The 18,663-nt window shown below is 34.2% G+C and overlaps 1 protein-coding gene across 16 annotated transcripts in view; it reads right to left on the bottom strand.

The window, feature by feature from the left end:
• Positions 1-18,663, bottom strand: part of FAM172A (family with sequence similarity 172 member A) — a 414,351-nt gene that overhangs the window by 281,763 nt on the left and 113,925 nt on the right. For 15 of the 16 annotated variants that reach the window (XM_044947287.2, XM_044947297.2, XM_025292221.3 and 12 more), the window contains one exon: positions 13,741-13,932. The exons of the other annotated variant lie outside the window; for it this stretch is intronic. In XM_044947287.2, the coding sequence (XP_044803222.1) occupies positions 13,741-13,932 (192 nt within the window). The remainder of the gene's footprint in view (positions 1-13,740; positions 13,933-18,663) is intronic. 16 annotated transcript variants of the gene reach the window in all.

Below are 18,663 nucleotides of genomic sequence, written 5' to 3'. Positions count from 1 at the left end.
TTATATTTATATTTAAATTGATAAAAAGTTTATTTTAAAATATAGAAGTACAGAATTCTAAATATATAACATATGCTACGATACTCCATCTAATTCTTATAACTGCAGCTTTTAGGTATGATTTATGCACAAGAAACCAAAAGACTACATGCTCTATATTAAAAAAAAGTTAAAATACTAGTCTGTTATTATACTATTCAGAATTACTACAGAACTTCAGTCTTAATTTAGCAAATTATATTACAAATAAAAAGTAGGTAGTGGGATGTGTCTTTTTCATATTAAATCTTTAAGTCATAATTTGGCATTAGTTAGAATTTCTACATCGAAATAGGCAATTTATCTAGGCATTAATATTTTAAAATATGCCTTTTATTCATATCATGTAAACAGCTGAAAAAAATCACCAACAAATAACATTACACATGAAATGCTACTGAACTGGTCCCCTTGAAACTATCGTTTATCCTAATATTCACTAAACATTATTTTCTTTAAAATAGTTCAGTTTTTATGTAAATATAGTAAATTTAATTTAAAGCTTGGTGACTTAACAGTGCACAGCATACTTTAACAAATTACCTTTCATAATTTCCAGCCTTGATTATTTCAAGTTTAGACTATTTCCAACTACTAAAGGGTGACACTGTCCATTTTAGTTCTTCGCAAATTAAAATAACTTAGGGGATAAACTGGTAAATACTAGAAGTACTGTTTTTAAAAAATGATGCTCAAGATAAACAAAAGTATAAAAGGCTAAAAACCAAAAGAAACCAAAAGTGAAGTGAAAAATGCAAAACTAACTTATTTAATCTTTTCTTGTAAACTAGGGTACCAAGAATTGTCAACTAATTAGTCCATTTTATTGATGATGTTTTTCTCTAGGGAAGTTATTTTAAAAGTTTAACCCTGGAGCAAGCCATGGCTTCTTCAATCTTTGAAAGTGTCCAGGGCATTGATTATAACTGCAGGAGGTGTTACCTTCTACCCAGAGAATCTCACCCTGCACAATCTTATACACTCTCTCACTCCCAAAACAGCTTTGATTCAGCAATTCAAACTGCTTCAGCTGATATTAAAGGAAGAACCACAGAAAAGGGATCAGCAGTTAAAACGAAATAAAAAGGGAAAAAATACTGATCATGGATACAGTAGCACAAAGCTCAGGAGTAAAGCAGATTTGAAAAAGACATCAGAGTGACTCAAAGGGAAACAACATGACAGAAATTAAACAAGATTTTTATGTTTGCTTTCTATACATTTAAACTCATTTCAGCCACCATTGAAATTCTTATCATACACACACCCCAAGGCTTTCAGTGTACTTTCAAAAGCCACACCCTCTCTTTCTAAGTCTCCAGAGTCACTTCTTAGGTAGCCAAAAAAAAGGAAAAAAAAAAAACCAGAAGAATTCAAATATGCATGTAACCGAGAAACTGGCTATTTTATAATCAAATTATAATTTATAAACAAATTTTTTACATGCAAAATGGTATTAATTGTTTTAAAATCTAGTATTTTTTTCTCTTGCACTTAGCAAAAAAAGGCCTAGGTCTACTTTAAAAGTTATTTGAAGTCAGGAAGGCACACAGGTTAAAGGAATAGAAATAAGACATGAGAGGCCTTACAATATCTTTCTTGGGATGATGTCAGAATATTAAGGTGCTCTATGCTGTCAGAGCTAGTTTTCCACTTGACTATAGGAGAAGCTTAAGTATACGCTTAATTAGTTAATTAGCTCAATACTGGAGAACAATCTAGATGCAAAGAGCTATCATCGCAGAACGGCTCATTCACATCTATCTCAGAAACACTGACCAAAATTCCAGAAGGTAATTGGATTTTCAAAACTGAACGTCGTTTTTCTTCCCCCCAATTCACTCATGACAGGGCCAGAAGGTAATGATATATCTGCCATGATACAACGAGCAGACCTGTCTTCTGTCAAGAGTTGAAATCATGAAGGAATAAGCTGTCATTAACAACCTCTCTCCAAACACTCGAGCTGTCATTTCATTGTTTTCTTTTGCTGGCATGGGGGCTGCTGTGGCCTCATATACCTTGTCAGTTCAGCTAAGCTTTTAACCTTTTCTGGAATTCTTGACTTGAGCAATCTTTTATGAAGACTATAATGTTAAGAGCTTATGTTTTCTCTGATTCATTTACAGCTTCTCTCAAAGTTTACTTTTAAAATCTGAAATCAGTGTTCCTGGTTTCAACCTATAGTTTAGTAGCCCGTATTTCAAAGAGAAAAAACAGCATTTATTTTTAAAAGGTTTGAAATGCAAATTCTAGTGGTCTAAATTCAGACAGTATCTGAGGGGAAAAATCAATAATTATTTAAAGTGTAATGTAGTTTTATAATCAAACCTTTAAACTCTTTTAGAAATGGTTAAATGAATAGCTACAATATTAGTATAGTATACTTCATGAACATTTCATTAAAAATTTTTAATCAAAAATAGTATTTTAAAAAATTATAAAAGTAATACCTGCTCAAGGTTAAAAAAATAATAATTCAACAGGAAAATTGAAAATGGAAAGGGAAAAGAAGAAACCTGATAGTTTCTTGTATAGACTTTTGGGGTGTTCCTTATGTGTGTGTATAATTGAGCACACACACCAGGAACATCAGAGTACATGCAAGTATGTAAGCAGGTATATAAATATGCATATGTAAGTGCACTTAACAAATCACCTCATTCTTAGGTTTTCAGCTGATAACTCTGACATTTCATGTGAATGAACACACACACACACACACATATATATATATACATTCTCATGGACACATATAACTCAATCTTCTGAAAAACTATATAGTCTTCCATGATATGAATATAATGTCATTTAATAAACAGTCTGCAACTGGTGAGTATTTAGGTAGGTACAAGTTTTGGTATCATTACAGACTACTGTGATGAGCGTCCTTGTACATACACTTTGTATCCTGCTCTAGTGTAAATTCCTACTAATGGAATTTGGCATCAAACATTAATATATGTATTTAATTTGGAGAGATATAATCAAATTGCCATCTTAAAAACTGCTTTAGTTTACATTCCCACCAATATCTAAACTTGGTATTATCGTACAATTTATTGCCAATTTATCTGCCAATCTTATATGCTGAAAATTGGCACCTTGTTTTAATAAGCATTTCTTTAATTCCAGATACTCTAGATGACTATATTTTTAAAAAAGCACAAAAGACTTTAAGTCATTTCAACAAAAATAGAGCTAAAAGATCCAAGCAATTATCACATTTTTGAGGTCTCTGATGTCTTAAACATACATCCCCTGCCAAACTATATTCTACTCATGAGGGGCTAGATGGCATTGCTGTTTAGTCACTAAGTCCAGACTCTTTTATGACCCCATGGACTGTAGCCTGCCAGGCTCCTCTGTCCATGGGATTTCCCAGGCAGCATACTGGAGTAGGTTGCCATTTCCTTATCCCACATGGCATTGCTACAGTGAAAAATAAAAGCTATGCCCTATATTGATACAGGACTTCTAACTACCATCTAGTAACCATCAGTGCCCACTAGAATCCTCTTAAAATTTCCACGGCACCAACTCTGTCAATACTTACGTTAAAACACCAAGATCTTTCAGTACTTAGTTGGAAGACTAGAAAATAAAGGCAGTAATTAGGAGGAGTTACCAAAAATGTATTACTCAAATTACTGGGAAAAATCATATCCTATTTTAGATAACCACCTATAATGACTCCATGTACATTTGTGGGGAAAAAAAAATCCTAAAACTATAATCAATCAGCTTAAAAAACATGTCTGTCAAAATGGGAGTTGGGGGAGGAAACCCAAAATGGAGTTAGAAATGAGAAATCAAAAAGTTGACGGCCAGAATAGAAAAGCTAAACTATTGCTTCGAAGGATTAGAAAACTAAAAAACTCTAAATTAGCTTTCAGAGCATGCAATTGATATCAGAGTCAAGCAACAGTTTCTGTGGTCTTTTATTTAATCATCTTATAATCACAGTGATTTCTAAAAAAAAAAAAAAATCCTAAAATAATCTACTGTGATGGATACTGCTACCAAGGATGTCATTTCCTGAGGTTTACAAAGCATTTTGTTATATAGAAAATTATTTTAATGTTATTTGTTTAAAAAACATGGGAGTTGTATAGTGACCACCAATCACTGAAACAACCACATAAAAATGCAATTAAATGCTACACTGAATTCTTTTTTATCTCTACTCCTTCCACAAATCACACTAAAATATTCCTTTTAAGAAATGTGGGTGGTTTACTTTTCAATGCATACTGTTACATATTATTTGATTCCTGAACCATGTTAATATATTGCCATTTAAAAATTAAATAAAAATATATTTAAAATAGGGGTGGTGTTAATCCATTAGGACATAACTAATGGTAAGGGAGAGAAGATACAAATGTCAATAAATTCTTGGAAGGCTGTAAGCTGACAGAATTTGTTTTGTATTCAGTGGAAGTTTGAACTTAGTGCCCCTGGAGATAAGTAATAACTAGAAGTGAGCCAACTCACCCACTGAATTTCAGGGAAACTCAGAATTTGGAATACTACTTGTCTTGGAAAAGAGAGGTTGGCCTTCGATCCAAAAGGTGCAATTATTCCATCGACCCAAAGTCAAACAAAGAAAACAAAGCCTAAAAATCAAAACCCAGGTGAAATTCTCATATTGTGCAGCCAACCCTGTAAGAGATGAGAGATCTTTCCTTTAGAGAAATATATTCAGGGAAGGAGTAGAAGAGTACAGATCAAGGGACGCGAAGAGGGAGACAGGGCTCAAATCAGGCATAAGGCAGAACTCTGCAAAATGAAGAAGAGAGCTCCATAACCAAATTTGATAGAAGAACTTTAAAAATTCTACAGGGCTAAAAGTTAACTAGATACTAGAAGTAAAAATAGATGGAAAAGCAGAGAGAAAGTATAGTCAATTAGATAAGACAATTAGAGACTCAGTTCAGAACTCCAAAAGCAAACAATAATTCCAGAAAGAGAAGATTAAAATTATGAAACAACACACAAAAAAACATTGTTCTCAGAATGGAGGATCATGCGAGCATAGCACAGATTGAAAGGAATCACCATGTCCCCAATACAATGAAGCATAGTAATAATAAAAATAATCACACCAAGGTATAGAAACCTTCTTAAAAGCAGTATGATTCAATTTTTTAACACCAGAGAGAAGGAAGAGAAAATTCCATGGAGGGAAACAAAAGGATTCAAGATCAGAATGATACTGGACCTATCGATTAAAACGATGCAAGTTAAATGGCAATGAAATGAAACCTTCAAATTTCAGAATAAAAATAATTTTCAAATTGCATTTCTATACCTAGATGAATTACTAAAATGATCAAGTAAAATAAAGGCATTTTTCACAAATATAAGGTTTCAAAAATTGATCTTGTACTCACTCTTTGATTCCAACAAAATGAGGGCATATATCCAAAAAGCTAGAGTCATTAGATCCAGGAAAACACATCAAACATCAGAGAGAATCTAAGTGGAGTCCCAGGATGAGAGACACGTAGGCAGGCTTCGAAAGTAAGTAGTCAAGATTAAAACCAAGTTCAAGAGTTCCAAAAGAAAGCTCTCCAAATGAACGTGAAATCGTAAGACTGTCTGATAACTTTGACCGTGGAAAAATTACAGAGAGGCCAATCAGACAACTATTACAAAGAAAATACAAAAAATAATTAGGAAATTATTAATTCTATGAAAGTAAACTTGTAGCAGAAATGAAGAGCAACCATAGTATCTACCTGGCTCAGCCATAAGCAATATTAAAGTAGCAGTAATATTGTAAAGTTTGATTGCTGAACCAATCCAGGAACTGTGGGAATGGGAAAGAGATTCTTATTGGCCATAACAGAAAGTGATTGATAAGTGAAGAGACAGCATTATAATTTAAAAATATGGATACAAAGAATATAAGTAAAAGCAAAAAGTATTTAGAGTTATTACATCTAGGGAACAGAACTAACAGGTGATGAAGGATTCAGTTCAGTTCAGTCGCTCAGTTGTGTCCGACTCTTTGCAACCCCGTGAATCACAGCACACCAGGCCTCCCTGTCCATCACCAACTCCCGGAGCTCACTCAAACTCATGCCCATCTAGTCGGCTATGCCATCCACATCTCATCTTCTGTCGTCCCCTTTTCCTCCTGCCCCCAATCCCTCCCAGCATCAGGGTCTTTTCCAATGAGTCAACTCTACACATGAGGTGGCCAAAGTATTGGAGTTTCAGCTTTAGCATCATTCCTTCCAATGAACACCCAAGACTGATCTCCTTTAGAATGGACTGGTTGGATCTCCTTGCAGTCCAAGGGACTCTCAAGAGTCTTCTCCAACACCACAGTTCAAAAGCATCAATTCTTTGGCACTTCTTCATAGTCCAACTCTCGCATCCATACATGACCACTGGAAAAACCATAGCCTTGACTAGATGGACCTTTGTTGGCAAAGTAATGTCTCTGCTTTTCAATATGCTATCTAGGTTGGTCATAACTTTCCTTCCAAGGAGTAAGTGTCTTTTAATTTCATGGCTGCAGTCACCATCTGCAGTGATTTTGGAGCCCAAAAAATAAAGTCTGACACTGTTTCCACTGTTTCCCCATCTATTTCCCATGAAGTAATGGGACCAGATGCCATGATCTTAGTTTTCTGAATGTTGAGCTTTAAGCCAACTTTTTCACTCTCCACTTTCACTTTCATCAAGAGGGTCTTTAGTTCCTCTTCACTTTCTGCAATAAGGGTGGTGTCACCTGCATATCTGAGGTTTTTGATATTTCTCCCAGCAATCTGGATTCCAGCTTGTGCTTCTTCCAGCCCAGTGTTTCTCATGATGTACTCTGCATATAAGTTAAATAAGCAGGTGACAATATACGGCCTTGATGTACTCCTTTTCCTATTTGGAACCAGTCTGTTGTTCCATGTCCAATTCTAACTGTTGCTTCCTGACCTGCATATAGGTTTCTCAAGAGGCAGGTCAGGTGGTCTGGTATTCCCATCTCTTTCAGAATTTTTCACAGTTTATTGTGATCCACACAGTCAAAGGCTTTGGCATAGTCAATAAAGCAGAAATAGATGTTTTTCTGGAACTGTCTTGCTTTTTCGATGATCCAGCAGATGTTGGCAATTTGGTCTCTGGTTCCTCTGCCTTTCCTAAAACCAGCTTTAACATCTGGAAGTTCACGGTTCACATACTGCTGAAGCCTGGCTTGGAGAATTTTGACCATTACTTTACTAGCATGTGAGATGAGTGCAATTGTGCAGTAGTTTGAGCATTCTTTGGCATTGCCTTTCTTTGGGATTGGATGAAAACTGTCCTTTTCCAGTCCAGGATAATCTTTATTTTGATATATACCATTTTTTTTACTTGATTTTTCAGATTATATGCTTGTATCCTCTGATGTTTTAGTAAGTTTTAAGTGTAGATTTATCTGTCTTGCTCAAGATATGACATGCTCCTTCTACTAGGACTTGTGTCTTTATTCTCATAAACACTCTACACTAGTATATAGATTTTTTTCTCCCATTCTTTTCTGCTGCTTTTCTGAAATGTATATTAGAGGATTACTAGATCTTATTCTCCTCTCCATGGGGCTTCCCCTGTGGCTCAGCTGTAAAGAATCCGCCTACAGTGCAGGAGCTGCAGAAGACATGAGTTCAATCCCTACACATGAAAGATCTCCTGGAGGAGGAAATGGCAACCCACTCTAATATTTCTGCCTGGAGAATCCCACGTACAGAGGAGCCTGGCAGGTTACAGTCCACAGGATCACAAAGAGCTGGACATGAATGAAGCAATTTAACACGAACATTCTATTCTCCATGACATTTTATCTATCATAATGTTTTTCTCAGGTTTTTTCTGCTTTATCCTACATACTATGTTCCTCAATTGTAGCTTTTATTAATTCTTCTTTCAACTGTGTGTTACAGCTGCTTGATTTGACTTTTCTTTGTGATAATCAGTTCCTCAAATGATTTTTAGTTTCTGACTACAAATTCTTCTTTATTAGGGAGTCACCCTGGATTGTAAAGTTTGCTATTGGAACTTTACCAGGTACTCCAGAAGTTTCATCAGTCCAGAATCTATTTTTACATGAATATACATTGCTTAAATTCCCAAACTAATTGTCTAAATTCAAACTGCAAATCCAAATATACCTTTGGGTTAGGATCTTTGGCTTCTATTTCTCAAGAGAGAGGTTGTTTATGCATTCTCCCTAGCACTTTAGCAAACTAATTTTTGTACCTTAAAAACTAAGAAAGCAGATGCTTCCAGGGCACTAGAATATACATTGGTCTTAGTTTTAGATGCTTCGTCTCAGGCTCAGAGCTGTGTTGTTAGGCCCTTTGGGGGCCAGGTTTTATATCTCATCATATCTCCCCTTTGTGCTGCCACACCCTACAGGGACTTACCACTGTGGCTTTAAGTTCTCTACTGGAGTCAGACATTTAAAGATTCCTTTTCTATCCTTGGAACATAACTAGGTATTTAATGTGCTTCTGTGGTGGCTCAGCTGGTAAAGAACCCACCTGCAATGCAGGAGACCTGGGTTTGATCCCCGGGTTGGGAAGATCCCCTAGAGAAGGGACCAGCTACCCAGTCCAGTATTCTGGCCTGGAGAATTCCATGGACTGCACAGTCCATGGGGTCGCAAAGAGTTGAACACGACTGAGTAACTTTCACTTTTAGGTATTTAATATTTTTGTTGTTGCAATGGTTTATTCCATTACTTTTGAGAGTGAGGAAGAAAAGCCTGTTAATTAGCTCAGTCCACCATGTCATAGAACCCAAACTGCATAAATTACATTGATAAAAATAGCATTAGTCTTTAAAACTTAGATATAACAATATGAAAGTTATATTCAAAGTAATTAATTATGAAAATAGCAGATTCTTCTGAATAATCCAAATATGAGAAATTTTTAAAAGTTGGTTTAGTGGAGTTATTAGATTTCTCGTGAAATTATTACAATTATAAATTTTAAGTCATGTTGGATATGAATCACTTGTAATTTCAAAGTACGTTTTTATCATTTAAACTTTTACTTCACTGATTCTATTATAAAATATTTTTTAGAACTTCTCATGCTCTGTCATACTGAATGTAATTCTCATCAAGTTCTACCTTATCTATTTACACCTAGAGCCTGAAAAGTATACATAAATCCTCAACCATTCCAAACAGTATTACCTGTCCCAGCTGTTCTAGTGTGGTGCCCAATCAACAGCAGAACAGATATTCTCAGATATATAAATCCTCAGGCCCCAACCAGACCTTCTGAATTAAAACCTGGGATCCGAACAGGGCAATCTGGTCCAAGAAGCCTTCCAGGAGTTTCTGGTGCATGGTAAAAATTTGACCTATAGGGGCTTCCAGACCATTCACCATAAAACTTTTTGACAGTATATACATTCCAATCAGTCAAAGCATGGACAGGGACAGATCAGTGAGATGCCTAAGGTGCAAAATTTAAGGAGGCACTCACTCTCAGGGGACCTACAAGGAGTGCACATCCTGAGAGTGAATGACTCCTTAAATTTTGCACTTGAATCCAACTCCTGCAATTAGTAATGAAACGACTTAAGTGTCCTATTTTCTTTGCCCTTTTTATAGAGATCAACTAAAATGCCTAAAAATATGCAAATAAGAAAAGTTCAAAGAAGAAGTATGAGTAAATACCTAACTGCACAATTAGACACTGAATAATTCAGTTCAGTTCAGTCGCTCAGTCGTGTCTGACTCTTTGAGACCCCATGCACGCCAGGCTTCTCTGTCCATCACCAACCCCCAGAGTTTACTCAAACTCATGTCCATTGAGTCGGTGATACCATCCACATCTCATCCTCTGTCATCCCCTTCTCTTCCTGCCTTCAATCTTTCCCAGCATCAGGGTCTTTTCAAATGAGCCAGTTCTTCACATCAGGTGGCCAAAGCATTAGAGTTTCAACTTCAACATCAGTCCTTCCAATGAATATTCAGGACTGATTTCCTTTAGGATGGACTGGTTGGACCTCCCTGCAGTACAAGGAACTCTCTAGAGTCTTCCCCAACAGCACAGTTTAAAAGCATCAATTCTTTGGCGCTCAGCTTTCTTTATAGTCCAACTCTCACATCCATACATGACTACTGGAAAAATAATAGCTTTGACTAGACTCTGTAATATGCTGTTTAGATTGGTCATAACTTTTCTTCCAAGAGGCAAGTGTCTTTTAATTTCATGTCTGCAGTCACCATCTACAGTGATTTTTGGAGCCCAGAAAATAAAGTCTCTTACTGTTTCCACTGTTTCCCCATCTACTTGCCATGAAGTGATGGGACCAGATGCCATGATCTTAGTTTTATGAATGCTGTGTTTTAAGCCAACTTTTTCACTCTCCTCTTTCAAGTTCATCAGGAGGCTCTTTAGTTCTTCTTCACTTTCTGCCATACGGGTACTGTCATCTGCATATCTGAGGTTATTGATATTTCTCCCAGCAATCTTGATTCCATCTTGTGCTTCATCCGGTCCAGCATTTCTCATGATGTACTCGGTATGTAAGTTAAATAAGCAGGGTGACAATATACAACCTTGACATACTCCTTTACCGATTTGCAACTAGTCTGTTGTTTCATGTCCAGTTCTACCTGTTGCTTCTTGACCTACAGACAGATTTCTCAGGAGGCATGTCAGGTGGTCTGGTATTCCCATCTCTTTAAGAATTATCCACAGTTTGTTGTAATCCATACAGTACGTGGCCATATGATACACACTTTTATACTCCAAATAATATATTGCAATACTGTGGATTGAAGATTGTTAAACACTGAAAATATTAGCTATGGCAACCTGAGAAGCACTATGGGAATTTATCAAATATGTACTATTCCTCCAACGTGAAATCTTAATATATTTTTAATAAATAAGTTCTTAAATATCTAAACTACAAGGATTGGAATATCTGTAGTTTTCAAGCTGTGACTCATGGTGCCCAAGGGTAAGGGAAGAAATCTCAGTAGCTATTGTGGAAGTGGTGCCAGTCTTCACTTCTGCTTCTACCAAAGTGACAAACATAAGTTTTGTTTTGTTTTTTACAAAACAATTCACTTAGAGGCAGGGTTCTACTATTGAGAAAAAGTTTTAACCTTACCATTATATGACTCCTATTTTGGGACCTTTAATATTATACTAAAAATCTGCAAGGAATATAGCATAAATATATTAACACTGAATAGAGATAATATTGTCTGGCCTGCAAAATATCAGAATTTACTTCAGTTGTGATATGAAAATTGACAGACCATGGAAAATAGAATAGTGGCTCCCTGCCTTTCATAACGAAGAAGGCAGTGGCACCCCACTCCAGTACTCTTGCCTGGAAAATCCCATGGGCAGAGGAGCCTGGTTGGCTGCAGTCCATGGGGTCGCGAAGAGTCAGACACGACTGAGCGACTTCACTTTCACTCTTCACTTTCATGCATTGGAGAAGGAAATGGCAACCCACTCCAGTGTTCTTGCCTGGAGAATCCCAGGCACGGGGGAGCCTGGTGGGCTGCGTCTATGGGGTCACACAGAGTCGGACACGACTGAAGCGACTTAGCAGCAGCAGCAGCAGCCTTTCATAAACTACAGAAACATTTCTTTAAATAATTTTAGAAAAAAAGAGACCAAAAAATAAAAACAAGTGGGGCAGGGGCTAATCTGATTTAAAAGAATGAGACAGCTTCTTTCTCCTAATTAGTCTTCCTCTTCCTGCTTCCTAGAGCTCCATTGTTTCCTCTACCTGTCTGTACACCCTCCAACCACATACAAACACGGAGCAGCCCATGAAGAATTACCAGAGAAATACCATGAAAAGGCAAAGCTGACGTAATACAAATCACTATATCTAAATTAAAAAAAGATAACCATTTTTAAATGTTCATCATGTAGAAAGTTACCAGAATGACGTTCATAAAATCGAGAATAAAGTATATAACCTGAAATTTCCAAAGTATGCAACATAAACACTAAATACGAAAGAACTCAGAAATCAACTGATTTTTTTCAAGGAATCATGGGTTGCTCTGATTGAGGAAAGCAGAAAAAAGTCAAGACAATGAAATGCCATAACCCCTCCAATGTATATTTCTACTTACAAGAACGAACTGACTGACTGTTCTAATGAAACTTCCTCCCTCTTGTTTGGGATCTCAACAGATAGTTTGTTCAAAGGTATTTGAGATGGTTTCCCCTATACTCTTTCACTTCAAAAAACCTTATACCAGAACATTTTAGGATGGGAAAGGCTTAGTTAACTACTAGCACAGACAATATAACTTACATAAAATATTTTACCAAGCACCCATATGTACAAATATCTGATTTTCTTCACTGAATTATATTTTCAAGTATTCACTGAATTGTGATCACATTTCACATAACGTGTTCTTAAAATACATTGACAGGGTCTGTTCTAAACATAAACTAATATGCCAGAGAGTAAGTTTATTTCACTATTCATAACCTGAAATATAAAAGTTTAATAACAAATTAAGTGAATTACTTCAAAATAAACTAAATTTATTTTAGTTACTTAAGTTCTAATTAAAAAACACACCACTGAAATTTGCAACCAATCAAAAGTGATATTTTTGTGTTCTTTGCATATCTATGAAGACTGAAACAAAATATACAATTCACCTATGAAATTCTACTTACAGAATTTTAAGTGTCTCAAAATCTATTAACAAAATATTCTTTAGGAGCTGAGCTGGGCTCTAATCTTATTATTTCAGAGTTAACAAAGTAAGAAACATATTATTTTTCACCTTTGCATTCATTAGTGTATGAAATAATTCCTTACCTCTTTTAATTACAAAAATAAAATAATGTAGCTCTTATAAAGCATACACGGACACATATATTCCTAAATAACTTTACGTTCCTATATTAAAGTTTTATAAGTAAAGATGCCACTTTATTTTTTTTCTGAAGAAAATTTCTACTCATATGTGAAAGAAAACCAACTTTGCAAAGTTTAACTATTCATTGGAGAACTTAAGAATGAGACAGTAAAACAAATCACCAAACATTAGGATGTAACAAAGCTAGGTCAGAAAAAGCAATTTCACTACCACAGAAAAGAAAATCTTGAACACAATTTTAGAATACCAACTTCTAAAAAGTTTGAATTCAAGTAAGAATAAAATAATTCAGTAAATACTACAATTTACCATCTTGTGTTTATCTTATTCTTAAGCACTGTATTTGTGGGTTCTAAAGAGTTTTTATTTATTTACTTTTAATGACAGAAAAATGCTGAGTTATTCCAACTCTTTTTTTTAAAAGAATAAAATATTAATTTAATGTAGCAGGTTTCCTTTAGTTTTTAACTTCACTAAATCAGATAGGCGAAGATTTATCAAAGCAGTCTTTTTTTTTTATAAGTATTTTCAGTAATATTGATATTTAAAAGTGATATTTCATGTAATAAGAAACAAAAAATTAGAACTGAAAATACTCATTTCAAAGATAGTATCTAAATCGTTGTAGACTGAAAATGTCTTTTTATTTTTTGCTGTAACTGCAAAATAATGCAGAATAATCTTTCGCTACAAGTAAAATGGTAACAATTTAAAGATAAGGCTATGTTTAGGAAAGATTTTTTAAAAGACATGATAAAATAATTTAGAACATAATAAAACAGCTATAAAATGCCAAAAAATATAAAGGAAATCGCACTTACATCCATAGCTCTCTTAATAAAAGGGATCTGTGTGCCGCTGTCCAGATCTTCATTTATAATAAGCCTTCTAGCCCACTGACCTGCCCTGACAACACCACTACCATGAATTAAAACCATCAGTTTCTGTGGATTTGTCAAAGCATCCTCACTCATAAAGATAAAACTCTTTGGTTCACTTTCAGTGGCATCTACCTGTAATTAAAAAAAATTAAATAATAAATAAATGTTTTTTGATCATAGACACAAAAGAGAAAACTAGTGGTTAATATAAATTATAGAACAGCTATTGCAGAATTATGGAAGTAAAAAAACTTTAAAATAAAATTAAAATATTCATTAGAGATTAACACTTACATATAAGGTAGAGGAGCAAAAAGACATGATAGTAATTAAAATATAAAAATATGGAAAAGAATACTAGAACTATGTCTTTCTCCATTGCTACTGTATATCAGTATTATATTATCATTACAAAAAAGAAAAATTTTTAAGTGCTTCCTATAATGTAGATACTATGCTAAATGTTTTTAAAACATTATTTCAATTAATCACAATTCTATTAAGGTGGGACTATTATTATATTTGTTTATAGACAAAGAAGTTGAGGCCTGGAGAGTTTAAATAACTTGCCCAAGTCACACAGCTATTAAGCCTGTAAGTCATAACAGAAATATGCTGCGTCTAAAATAAACAGAAAACCCAACTGGAGAATATACATATTGGAAAACCATATATTAGTGAGGAAAACTGCTAAGCTTTTAACAAATGTAGGAAATGGAACTATTTAAAAATTCAAACACCAACTGTTCTATGTAAATGGACTTTGACATTTTATTCAGAGTGTGAACACAGGATTATATACCAAATACTTTGTAAAATAATACTATCTGTATACTTTGATAACCTTATGTACTAGTTAGTTACTTATAGAATGAAAAGGGAATATTTTTAGTTATTTTGATTATACATAATATTTAGGTTTAAACTAGATTCAGATTTCAAAGTCAGAGAATTTTAGGAAAGGGTAACTTCCCAACATTTTATTACATATGCCATAACATGCCCTAAGTGGTATTTCTCATCAGCAGTGGCAAGTAACAATGAATGGTAGACTTTGTTTGACCAGGTCAGGGCCAGAAATTAATATCTTAACAGGTGATTGATAAACACATCCTCAAATAGAGGTCAATTCATATGCTGGGCAATGCAATAGCACCTCACTTCATCAACAGTATATATTCATAAAATTATCAAAATAATAAAGAAAAAAAATACCATTAAATGCCCTGGATTACAAACGGGCCCAGCGACTACTTCTGGGACAAGACAAAAATTAAAATTTCTGTACTTCTAAAACAATCAGATTGGTCAGTAATAGATGTTTAGCCACCTGTGTACACACAGCACAAAAGGTAATTATTTTAGCAAGTAGGGCATGGCCACAGGCTTAAGAAAAAAAATGCATCTTGTCAGTGAGGCGTTCTCTGACCACTCCATTTAAACACTTCCAGAAGAATTCTCTACTATCAACCTCTGTTTTATTTTCCTCCATAGCACATAATGCAACCTAATATGCTTTACTTTATATCTGTTTATATATTTGTTTATTAACCATCTGTTCCCTCTACTAAAGTACAGGAAAGCACAGACCTGTGTCTCCAGTATATTACCAGATGTACAGAAGAAAGGCTGGCACATTGTAGGCACTGAGTTATATAAGAATGAATAAACTTTTGGACTAAAGAATCTTAATCAAGCCTCTCCAGTGACTTCCTTTAGATAAAAGGCATTTACCTAAACAATGTGTCCTCTTAACTTGGGTATAATACTTGACTGGCTCAGAAAGCCAAATGAAAGGTTAAACTAATGCATGATTACAGAGAATTTTCAAAGAGCTACACAATGCTTAGAATCAAAATGACATAACTGTATCTTTATTAGTAGTAATTAAATATGATGTAAGAGAAGTAGGAAATACAACACTACCACAGGTGATGTCTAGAATAAACAAATTACTAGAATAACAATAGATATGACTGAAGTCATAGAGGAAGAAAAGTGGATGGGAGACAGAGCAAGACAGAGTAAAACCAAATCTGAAATGAAAAACTCCCTTTTACCTAGGAACATTATAAGAGAACACAGGAATCATTCAGTTAAAACAGCTTGAAAAAAGAAAGAAAATGGTAATAAGAACAAAAGAAAAATGAAAACGCAAAGCTGTCAGTGAATAATAAAACAGAGGCCACAGAGGTTTCCAGTCACTCATTTACCAAAAAGTATGTCTAAATAGGCGCAAATAAGAGAGTCTCTTAAAGTCAGTGAGGCCTTAACAGATCCTGAAATGTATGGAAATGGATGTCTGTTTATCTTAATGAAAAAAAACCCTAGCTATAGACTTTCTAAAAGGTGCTGACCACTGTTCTTTTTCATATCCTACAAAGTCCCCTGAAACCAAGCACCTCAGTTTTTAAAGGTGGAATTAAATTCCACAGTAATCACTTTAAAACTGGAAGGGTACTTATTTTCTGAAGATAAACATGTGTTTTTTTCATATTATGATACTGTTCAAGAATTTTTTAAGGAGCAACAAGTTAAGGGAGCTATGAGCAAATGAACAAAAGTTTTACTTGAACATCCAAATATGTTGATTTTAAAAATATCAGAACATTAGATTATTTAAGGAACAAAAAATGAACAATGTAAAAGTATTAATGATAAAGGAGTAAAAGCAGTATTTAAGACGGTAATTGAATAATATTCATCTCAAAATAATGCAGAACTGTGATTCTGCAGTTGATCATTTACTCTCAAGTTATTGCTAATTTAAAATAGAAAAATAGCTAAGTGAATAAAATAAAGTTTTCTTCATTAAGTCCTTTTTTTTTTTTTTAACTTTCTGGCTGCATCTCATGGCATGGATGTGTGGATCTTAGCACTTCGACCAGGGATCCAAACCACACCCCCTGCATTGTAAGCACACGGCCTTAACCACTGGACCACCAGGGAAATCTGTAACTTTCGAAATGGCTGTTCCGAAGCCATTTATCTTCTAATAATGGTAATTTACTAAGGTGAGCTTTCATTAAGGAATACACATAAAGGTCATTCCAGTGTACCGCCTCTATTATAGACAAATCAATGTCTAAGACCAATTGGTCAGCAGTTAACAATTCATTTTGGGATGCTTATGAAAATCACTAATTTTGAAGTTTATTTAAATATGATTGAATAAATCAAATGAAAATCTGTAGTCAACTCATGTATCCAATATTCTACACAAGAGTGAAATACTAAAATTGAGAATATTTTGTACCTATTTATGTGAGGTGGAAAGTAAATGTGATCATGTTTACATGGAGAGACATGATCATGACCTTTGCTGGCAAATCATGGTCTTCTACAGAGTGCTATCAATCAAAAAGAATTCTTGCCTTATTAAATATTTCAACTATAAAACTAAAACTTAGTTCATCATCAGTAAAAGAAAAAAATTTGGTGGTATATCTTTAGAAAAAAAAAATGACTGATCAAAAAATAAACCCCACTCTCACTGCTAGCCTTGGGATTTAAGAGAACTCAGGAGAAAACTAATACTTTAGGGAAGAAGAATCTCATAATTATATAAAATACGTTATGATAACTTAAGGACATATTAATTTGCTAAAATGAAAAAATTGTTTCTTTTTCATTTATAAAATTAGGAAATCTTTACTAACCAAATTGGTCATAATGGTTGTTACAGATCTCATACAATGAAAAGCTTTCTCTGTGTAATGTTAGATTTAAATTTAATAAGAGGAAAATAATTCAAGTCCTTCTAAATCTAATCTCAGGCTTTCTACACAAAAATGAAACAATTATGTTACATGACAGATATGGCCAATTATCTTGTAATTTGTTCTAGAAACCCAGGGAATTAAACTGAGTTTAAAGGTTCAATGGAACTAGAAGTATTGCAAAGTTAAAGGACTCAATACTAATTAATTGTGCTGTAACAATGGATTAACCTAAGGCTCTTTAAATATCATTCATCAGAAGCTTCAAAAGACATAGAATTAACAAAAAAGGGAGACTGGACAAAGTGACAAAATTCTGCCTTGACTTTCCAGAAGACCAAATTCAACGTATGATTTTAATAGAGTGAGACACTAGATGCAAAGTCAAAAACAAAACAAGAGGTGTGAATCCAGAAAATAACTTTTATATTCATTCTCAAAAAAGATACTAAAATCTTGGTTCTCACACAATTCAAAAGGAAGGAAAGTTTTCAAATAAACAAGTGTTGGCCTAGTCATTACGTAGAATAATACTGCATTGACTAGTATGTCACTAGCACGTAGAGCAGTGCCTGGCATCCTAAAATAAATATTTGTTGAATGAATGAATAAATTAATAAACGATTAACAATATGACCTAGTACTTGAGGTTATCTATAGAAAGTTAAATATAAAATAGAGATGTTTAAAAAAAAAAAATCAACCTATGGAAGTAATTTGGGAGGATAGATAGTATTAAAAAATTCTAAATCCCTCCACTTGATAGTAGAATAACACTACCCAAAGAATTTTAGAATTTCACGCAAAATTTCATGTAGACTAAATTATTAACATTGTAAGTTTTGTGCCTTAAATAACTTTCATAAAGTCTTTGAGGTTCATAAAGATTGTAAAATCAGAGAACTGTCTAGGACAGTAAAGATCATCTCATCTAGTCTACCATCATCTCACACATAAGGTTACTATTTCTTCATTCAAAAGCTCAATATTTCATACTGTACACTAAAAACAAAAAAGCTCTTGAGAAACTGAATCTGAGAACAAATTTCAAACTTTTCCACTCTGAAATGGCAAAATATGCAAAACTTGAAAAAAAAAAAACAAAAAAACTTCCACTCAGGAGAGGAGTAGTGTTATGAAAAAG

The sequence above is a fragment of the Bubalus bubalis genome, chromosome 9, assembly GCF_019923935.1.
Source record: "Bubalus bubalis isolate 160015118507 breed Murrah chromosome 9, NDDB_SH_1, whole genome shotgun sequence".
Classification (NCBI taxonomy): Eukaryota; Metazoa; Chordata; class Mammalia; order Artiodactyla; family Bovidae; genus Bubalus; species Bubalus bubalis.
The sequence above is the reverse complement of the archived record's forward strand: the minus strand, read 5'-3'. Positions and strand labels throughout refer to the sequence as shown.